Consider the following 9,980-nt stretch of genomic DNA (forward strand, 5'->3'; position numbering starts at 1 on the left):
GCAGGTGTACCCCAAGTGTACCTGACCTATACATACCAGCAAACCAAAATGTTATGCTGAAGCTCTCTGTATAAAACATTTACTGCAACAAACATCTGAAAGAACAGATTGAACAACACCACCCCCCCAAAAAAAAAAAAAAAGAAAAAAAAGAAAAGGAAAAAAGCGCAAAAGCACCAATGAAAACCAAAATCAATATTCCACAATCTCTCTACCCCACAACTGACATTTCATTATTCGTATTTGCACACAACTCTCCGGTATTTAGTCTTGCAAGAGCTACTGCACAAAGTAAGTAGTTCTGAGGGAAAACAGTTCAGCAAAAGGAGGCATAGACAAAAAGCCATAGCAGAGCTATCCAAGATAGATGTTGACTAACATCTAAACTTGCTTTTCATAAAGTTCAGTTGGACACATCCTTTGCAACCTCAAATTTTGCCTTTCCCAAAGTTAACCATTTTTAGTAAGATTAATTTATTCTAACTAGAATTGTATATATTTCATTCACAGAAAAACAGGCATCTAGGAACTGTTCAGACATATTTTCTAGCCTAATGTTCTCCTGCCACACTTGGCTTTCCCACACGCACACACTCTTCCTCATCCAGAAGGCACCCAAATGCCTAGCACTAGCTGTTACTGTCAAATTAAAGGACTCATACCCATAACAAGTTGGGCCAGTATAGTGACTAAACAAGAATCCACTTTCTGCTAGAAGTGTGATATACATGCTGGGCATCACTAAAGCTTAATCCTGCGATGTTAATTTGAAAAAGTTACTAATACATCTATCACCGTAACAAACCGGTCTCCTAAAAGGTAAGTTCAACTTGTCTATCAGTACCAGATGCAAATCATTTCTTCTCCAATTTCCAAATTTACTCTGAAAAATATTACAGGAAACATTCTCTCTAGCTAAAGCAAGGGCTATTTACATAGTCTTTACTTGTCTTACCTCCACCTTGCCTCCTCCCTCCCTTTTTTTCTAATTCTTATTTATACACACATAAAGCACAGTACCTGCAAATAGTTAGAGAGCAAAATTTGAAAGTAAGAATGAAATGGGAATAAGGATATTAACAGATAAATGATTAAGTAATCACCTGTCTAACTTAATGACACTCAATGCTTAAAGAGTTAAATGGGGAAGAAATAACTCTCATGATGAGATATAAAGTTCATCAGAACTGCTGAACTGATGCTGAGCCTGGAATATCACTATCAGAGACTGAAGGGTATTTACCTACAATATATTCTAGACTGTCTTCAACAGTTTTGTCTGAGGACAAACATACTCTAAAGATTTCACAGGCTTATTTCTGAATGAAATTATGATAATGTAATTTGTAGCATCTTGCTGAAAGAGGACATACAACAACAACGAAAAAACAGCCTACTGAATGTGAACCAGAGCTCAAAAGCAACTTATCTTTCAAAAGGCGAATCAAGTGGTCAGTATAGAAGGATAGCCACTAAAATATTAGACAGAAAAGTAAAAATTAAATTAAAAAAAAAAGATTGATGCAAATATTAAGGTATGTCTCTGTTTTCTTAGCATCTAAATAAAGGGAATCTTTCTCAATGAATCCATTCCCTTACCACTTGCAATGAAGAGTGTGTAAAGCCTCTCACATATATATGCAAAGTGCAAATTCCTAATTCACTTTCTTGCTCCAAATGTTTTTCCAAATGTCTCATTCGGACTGGAAATGAGTAATCACACTATTTTAGTTCTTTCATATACATTTGTACTTGTATCAGTAGCTGACCTTTTGCCAAATCTTCCTTCAGCCCTGCTGGTACTATGCAGTTCAAGTTTATTTACAGGGACCAGCTATGTTCTGTCTTTCCTTCCTACTGCAAGGGTAAACAAGGCCAGCTCTTTTAGCCTCCTTCCCTGTTTACCACTAGGGAATGACGAGCTTAAGTAAAAGAATCGGAACAATAAATAAAGATGATGTTATCATTTTCCTAATCCGTATTAGGGATGCTAATAAACTCGGATATTACAAATTGAAAAAGGATTTAAATGTTTTGTCAGTAAGTTCCCCATAGTAAAATGAATCCCTGTGTTCATCATCCTGTTGTACTAATTAAACAGTTTTAACTAAAATGGTCAAAAAAGTATGCACAAGCTGTTTATCACTGCTGGCCTTTGAGCTTCAGCATACTCAAAGGACATGCTACTTTAGATGCGATAATTACTGAGTTCTTACATTTTAACTGAAGAGGCACAGAAGAGTTCCAACAGAGAATTTCACATTAATCAGAGCTAACAGGGTACTTATTAATAATAAAGCCATGATTATAATAGGAAAAAAAAAAACCAGTTATTCAGTCCAACATTTGTAGGTACTAATTCCAAAAACTGTTTAAATTGATATCAGACAGAAACTTCAGTCTCAGCTCTTTAGGGAAATTCAAGAAAATTAATCATTTATCTGAAGCATAAGAACTGCTAAAGACTATTAACTATTCACCCACAAACAATGGTATATCCTCTATTCTTCTGCTTCCTAAGAGCTCAATCATATTACTTTAAACTCTGACAGAAGATATTTTTCCATGAATTGGAAATGCCTTCAAACTTTAACTTAAATAACTACACAAAGATTTAACTGTAGAGAGAATACATCTCTAACTGAAGGGCAAATAATAGACACCTACTGGAATTTCATCTTCTAGGTGCCTTCTGCACAACTTCTCTCTCAAGTTTCAGGAGCACACTCTGTTCACAAAAGTTCAAATCTCAATTTTAAGACTACAATGTCTGTAAAGGTTTAACACCTTCCCAGGGTGTTAGAATAATAGATACAAATACAACTGCATCACTATAGCTTGCAACAGAAGAACAACGAGTCAGAAGGCAGAGCACCCCTACAATTATTCATCAGATGTGGTTACATCATGGAAAAAAATGTTCCTTATTAACATACAAAAGAAAATTAGTTATTCTTTAGCAACATTTCTGCATATCTTCCACTTACTAGAACAGAAGTAGAAAAGCAAACTCTACACAGTCAGCATTTAAAAACTACAGGCTGTTTCATACAATTGCTTTCTTTGGAAGTTTGAACCTTGCCTCAACTACGGTCTTAGAATAAATCTTAGAATAAAAATACTCACTAAGAACTCAAAAATCTAAATTAAGGTACTACAGAGGATTGTATATATATTTATTTTAGCTTTGTAATTATATTTTACATATTCTTTCCTGTGTAGGTATTCAAAGGACAGTCAAGTAACAGTACTGAAGTAATATAGGCTATGAAAATTCACCATTTCATCTTTTACACATATATGCATATGTTTATATATACATAAAACAAGTTTGCTTAAACTTAAGACAGACCATTATTTTTATGCCTCAATTTAGGATTCTGTGCACAGAATTACACTGTAGTACTTACTATTCAGTATTTGCTACAGTCAACTAATCTATAAGCTTACAACTATAAGTCAAAGAATAAAAGTTTATTAGAACAATTTCTAAAAATATTGTTAAATCTAAATTAGAAAACAGCTTCTGGTCACCCTTCTTTGCATAATATTTAATTTTATCCACCTTTATGCCTTTGTAAGGCATACAAGATTGTCAGAAGAGAATGATGGCAACAGAAAGAATTAACAGGATTTATCTGACAAACTCACTCTGAGAGTGTGCACAGCATGTATTCCCTGCATCTGATAACAAATCAATTGCTAGATACGAGTAAGAAGTTTCACATAACATTGTGTGATTACAATTAAATTATCTTTACAGGTGAAATTAATCATTACAAGTGAAATTTGCAGACAAGTTGCAATCACTGTCCTCCAGATCTTCTGAACACCGTACAAGCCTGAATGCAAAGCAGATTATTCAATTTCTAACTTGGAGACAGATCTTAGGGCTTTTTTTTTTTTTTTTTTATGTATGTAGTGGTATATTCTAGCTGCTTAACCAATTACTGAGGCTGTGCAGATCCCATTCTGGGATCTAGGAACAAATACAGACAACATTACACAAGCAGGAGCACAAAGAGAACACTGGGCTTGACTCCTCAATGGAGATTGAATTGCCAAGTACCACCATAGTATAGAAGCTGTACATTTTCCAGCAAACATTTTACATCATCTCACAAGAACCAACTATCTTTATATTATAGGTCACATGTATACAAATCACGAGTCTCTCTAACTTCTGAAGTTGTAAAAGTTTATTGAAATAAATTAATGACCACTTCAAGGGCATTTTTCTGAAGGCACAAAAACCCCTAGCACTAGCGAGAGAAATCGTACACCCCAAATTACACAAGTGCTTTGACAGTAACTGGAGACAAACTCTCCTGCTTATTTATACTACACTTACACATGAACTGGCAGTGAAGAGCTGAGCTACACCACCTTTAATTTCTATAAGAAAAGCTTAATAATAATTATAGTAAATCCAATCCCTTTTTCCTTCCTCCTATCTCATGATCCTGGTACAGCAAGCATCAAGTTCTGTAAAAACTGCAACTGATAACTAAGGCAACTCTTTGCAAAGGATGCATTGTCGAATTATAAACCCAAAGATTTCAACAATTAAGCTATGTTTTAAAAAGCCAATAAGCAATGTAACTCTAAGGTATATACAGCTATCTTAGTACAGAGCTACTTGCATCGCTTTACAGAACAATTGCATAGCAGAGTTCAGAGAGTCACAGAATGGTTTGGGTAGGAAGGGACCTTAAGGCTCATCTAGTTCCAACCCCAGACCAGGTTGCTCAAAGCCCCATCCAACCTGGACTTGAACACTGCCAGGAATGGAGCATCCACAACTTCTCAGGGCAACCTTTTCCTCTCAAAAATCTGCAATTCCAAGGAGTTTCAAAAGAATCTGTATTTTTGGTGTGAAGACATGTATGTGTGTACTTTGTACATAAAGGTATATATACACGTATATGCATTACTTACTTTGGAAGAAAAACTGAAGGGGAAGGAGATGCCCTTACTGGCAATGCAAATTCTTTGAATGCTTCCCTTTGTACAGGTATTTTAACCCAGAAGCATCTAAACTGCTTTGTGAATACTGAAAAGGGAGAAGTTTGTTTAAATATTCTGTTCTGAATAATGACTTGCACTCAGTTTTCTTAATGGAGTACAGCATGACATTCTACGGTGTGGAGAATCCCTTTGGCTAGTTCAGGCCAGCTGTCCTAGCTGTGCTCCCTCCCAGCTTCTTGTACCCCTCTCCTCACTGACAGAGCATAAGAGACTAAAAAGTTCTTGACTTAGAGTAAGCGCTACTTAGCAATAACTAAATCATAGGTGTGCTATCAACATTATTCTTATACTAAATCCAAAACAAAGCACTGTATCAGCTACTAGGAGAAAAATTCACTATATCCCAGCTGAAACCAGGACAAATCATAAAGTTCAGTTTGGAGAGCTTAATCTTATTAATGATCCAAAGAAAAGCCACAAGATACACAAGTTTTATTTCCATTTTTTTCTATTCTGTACTTTCTTCCACTTCATACCACTTCAATGTGCAAATGCCTCACTTGGACCCTGCACTCCTTCACTGCAACAGGACATCTAAATTCTATTAGGGAGGAATAACACTATTATTGTCCTTATGGTTGGGCTAGCTTGACAGAACTGTTTATTTTCTCACGAGTTGTTTTAGGAAACCATTCATACCACAGGACTTCTGAATAGTTCTTCTAGTGAAACGAAATCATTCTCCCTTCAAAAGCTAGGTGTATAATAGAACATAACATCCAGTGGAGAACATAACACTGTCATGCAAGCAAAGAGCTTGCTTAAGTGGGAAGGGATGAGGGACTGCAACAACAATAAAACCAACCAACCACCTCAGTTAAAGACAGTAACTGAAGTACGTACAGCCTCCAAAGGTCTCCAAGGTCTCTACAGAGTAGCCAAGTATCTAAGCATTCTTCAATTGACTTGACTTTCAGAGACATTGCAAGAGGAAAAAACAGTCCCAAAAAGTACTTCCCTCCTAAAACTCGACTGTACGATGTCTCAGGACAAACAATACTGAATGATAAAGGTAATTCAGATCTTAGATCTACAGCTTCATAACCCATATTAGTTCAGTATTTAACACAACGTTCTTCCACTCACACTCACTACAAATCAAGCCACCAATCAGAACATACACTGCTTCCCTAAGAAGTATCTCATCAAAAGCAATTCAGTGGGATCCAAGGGTAGCATCACATGAAATTTACATTTAAAGATGACCACAAGGATCAAAAAATAATTTAGGGACTAAAAAGATATACTTACATCTGGATATTCTTTTACAGGCACATATAGTTTCTCTTGTAACTGTACAATAGGTCCCACAGCATCTGGTAATTCTGCACTTCTCTTCTCCGTACTACCATTTAATGTGTCGTTATACATGTCTTTCCGTACTCTGCTAATTTCTGTGGGGGGAAAAACGTATATTAGGTATTAAATACATTAACACATTATAATTTAGCATAACAGTCTTCTTCTAATCTGTCCCCAATCTTAATGCCACTTTCTTCCTCTCTACATAAGCATCATGGCAGCTTAAAAGAAAAAAAAAAAAAAAAAAAATCTACTCTCGATTTGTTTAGATTTTTTGTGATTGCAGGGTTTTTTGTTTGTCTTTTTGATTTGGGGTTTGGAGTTTTTTTGGGGAAAAGGGGATGTTATGTTTTGGTTTTTGAACTGCAGCACAAACAATTTAATATCTGTAAATTTGCTGCCCACTCATCCCTGTTTATGAAATTCAGGTATTTAGGTAAAAATTACATGCAGCTCCTTAGAACTGTTAAAAGATTGTTCACATCAAGGTGTACAAAACCAGGTTTTTCGTGTATTTTTCATAATGAAGCATCTAGAAAGCAAAAGAACCCAAACAAACTAGAAATCTATGCCTAACATACAAAATGCATCTATATTATTTGCTAGTTGTAAGATTAACTATAGCATTTGGAAATGAAATGGTGCATCATTTAGCAGTGAGAAATCTGACAACTCAAAGTGCAGTTATTGAGCACGCACTGTGACAAAAAAATAGTAAATATTGTTCTACTGACTACCCCCACAAGAGATAATGAAAAAAATGAAGACAAGCATGGTATCAGAGACCTAGGCAACTTCTATATACATCCAAGTCCTTCTATTTCATTGTAAAGTAATGAAAAACTCCTTGACAGCACCAGCGAATATCACAAATAGACATATAAGTACTGTTTCTACCAATTACACCTGTATTACCCACACCGACTTACTTGCAAGATGTAGCTGAGTAATTACAAACAAAAAAGTTTAAAATGGATGATTTGATTCAAATCCAGGTTACTTTCACTAAACCATAACAAACTGAGAACTGACACAAAGCTTTGTCTTATTTGAGGCTATACTTCATTTCTAGGACTGTTAAACTGGTATTTCAATTGGTGCTCTAAGAACAAAAAAATAATCTTTTAAATTTCCTAATTTATGGAATCCCTACTTCTATAAAATACTATAAGTTTATTCCAGTATCACTAAGAATTACTTAAAACAAGTGTATTAACCAAGCTGCAAACTGAAAACTAACATTTAAACAGCATTGTTCCCAAAGCATTAAGTCTTACAATAGTGTGGGCTGTACAGCAAAACCACATATCAATAAGTCCAGTTTTTACTTAAAATTGTTACAACTGCTTTCAAAATTTTCAGCGCTGGGGTGGAACTGAAACATAAATTTTATGTTTTCATCTGACCACAGGAAGCCACACAAACAAGAAGTCACATGAAACTGTAGCAGCAAACAAGACATTAAAATAACCTCTGTTTCATATTCAACTTCTTTTCTGGGGAATTATTTTAGCTGAGATTTCACCACTTGAAAAGCTAGAGGGGAGAGGGAAAGCATCAGAAATTACAGATCTCTGAAATGCAGACCTAACTTTCAACCGAGTTAGTCTGAATTAGTTCAAACAAACTTACTCTGCATATTCAAGAACAAGTCGTTTCTCCACTGGAAACTGACACAGTCATGTACACTATATAATGATTTGGTAGTTAACACCCGTTTTGAATGGAGCACACAAATTTCATCATCATGTAATCATAGCGTAAGGAAAAAAATCCAAAGCTGCTCCTACACTGACAATTTTGGCAACAGGCACAAAATCCTCAGAATTACCAAGCAGTATTTATACTGGCTTCAGTATATAAAGAAATTCTTTAGCACATCTCTTTGAACAAACATTATTATCTTTTGGCAGACTTTGTTTCCTTTTCATTCTCTTCAGATTTTCTATTAACTTATGCTACACTGAAACAAACTAGGCAGTCTGCTGAAGTACTGAAGCATAAGGAGCAACACGGTCATTTTTATCTATATTTGGCAGCTGCAGAGTAGTTGCAGCAAAAATTTCATTTTAAACTGTATTTTTCATGTAGAATATAATCACTAACATTAGATATCCCAGTTTTCACAGGAGAGAAAGAATACTTATGTTCATCTTTCCCTTCAACTACTAGTACATCACATCCATGACACTGTAGAGCCAAACATTCAGAACACGCGTGGATGAGCATGATGAGCTGACTTGAGGACTACCACTGAATTACAGCTTGTGTGAAACCTAAGCCATCTATCATGTCTCAAACGTTATATAGAATGAAGACACCTGCCAACTCAGGATTTTCTACTCCACAACAGGACGAGACACATAGAATTTAGGTTTTTATCTTCTCTCTACACTCAAGCTATTGGTAACACTGGCAAAACATCAGGACAAGGACAGTCAACTACATCAACTCAGCATTATCTTCAGCTCCTCAAGTGCTGTTTCTTGTTTCTTGGCAGTTTAACTTCTCTCTTGTCTTAGATATCTTCCTCAATGACTCAGAAGAAACATTCAGAAGCAATAGCTGAAATAACAAGCATGCCATTTCCAGTTTCCCAGTTTTTCTTTAATTGTTGATCAGGTCTCCAAACTCCCTTACTATTCTACGAGCCCCTTCTTTCACTTCTATTTAGCAGTACTGAAGGACTACTGATCAGATGTCCAGTTCATCCACTCTCTCACTTTAAACTATAAATAGAACACAACCCATCTTCCTTTCCAATCTGTTAGCCCAGCCAACCACAAGCATTCTTCAAAATACACAACTCTTGAAGCTTCCTATCTGCTTATTATGCATCTGGGTTTTTCCAGATTCTGCTGAATCTTTTTACGTATCTTCAAGATTACTTTTTTCTTCTATGATTAACAACAGTTTTTTCAGATAGGTGCCTCTTGCTTTATCACACCTCGTGTCTCAACAAGAGTGCATACAGAAGAATTGAATTTTGATTGCAATTTTGAGCACACTTTTACTGTCCCCATTAAGCCAAATGCAAGCTTCTAGTCTCTTGAGTATCTTACAACTTTGCCACTCCCTTTAAGCAATAAGATGTATCTATAGAACTATCTGCTACTGTATTGCCAGCACCTCCCTCAAGTGCTTATCAGAAGTGCAGTAAGACTCCAGAAAGCCTAACCAGCAGCATGTTAGAAAAACTAAAAATTCTAATCTCCTTCCACCTCTAGCAAGCACCCATTTTATTCTGTTCTGAAATACTTAAAAATACTTTAAAATCTGGGCCAGAATTAGGACAGGAGTGGGAAGTTCACATCCTCAAAGCACACCTTTTTATTTTTTTTACCATTAAATCCAAATATTAAAAATAAGAGAACACAAGTAAAACAGCCTTTTATTTACATTTATTTCACATAATTTCTTACACACTATTAAATAGATGTCTCATCTTCCCTTCCCAAAAACTTCTCTGGCATGTCCTTTATAAAATTACACTTCCTGAGTTCATTTGCACGGCTTTAGCTCCTCGACATTTACAATTCTTTACAAATTCTTCAACCATGATCTCTCACAGGAAGCCAACTGATCTAAAAATGAGGAAAGGTTTACTTTGAAAGTGAACACCTAAGTACAATTCTACTTTACTTCCATCT

The 9,980-nt window shown here is 35.6% G+C and overlaps 1 protein-coding gene across 4 annotated transcripts in view; it reads right to left on the reverse strand.

The window, feature by feature from the left end:
* Positions 1 to 6,418, reverse strand: part of QKI (QKI, KH domain containing, RNA binding) — a 108,748-nt gene extending 102,330 nt beyond the window's left edge. For 3 of the 4 annotated variants that reach the window (XM_010022248.1, XM_010022247.1, XM_010022246.1), the window contains exon 1: positions 6,280 to 6,418. In XM_010022248.1, the coding sequence (XP_010020550.1) occupies positions 6,280 to 6,399 (120 nt within the window). In that variant the 5' untranslated portion in view covers positions 6,400 to 6,418. The remainder of the gene's footprint in view (positions 1 to 6,279) is intronic. The other variant, XM_010022245.1, reaches the window with a different exon arrangement.
* Between the last annotated feature and the right edge of the window lie 3,562 nt (positions 6,419 to 9,980).

The sequence above is a fragment of the Nestor notabilis genome, unplaced genomic scaffold, assembly GCF_000696875.1.
Source record: "Nestor notabilis isolate BGI_N333 unplaced genomic scaffold, ASM69687v1 scaffold3449, whole genome shotgun sequence".
Lineage (NCBI taxonomy): Eukaryota > Metazoa > Chordata > Aves > Psittaciformes > Psittacidae > Nestor > Nestor notabilis.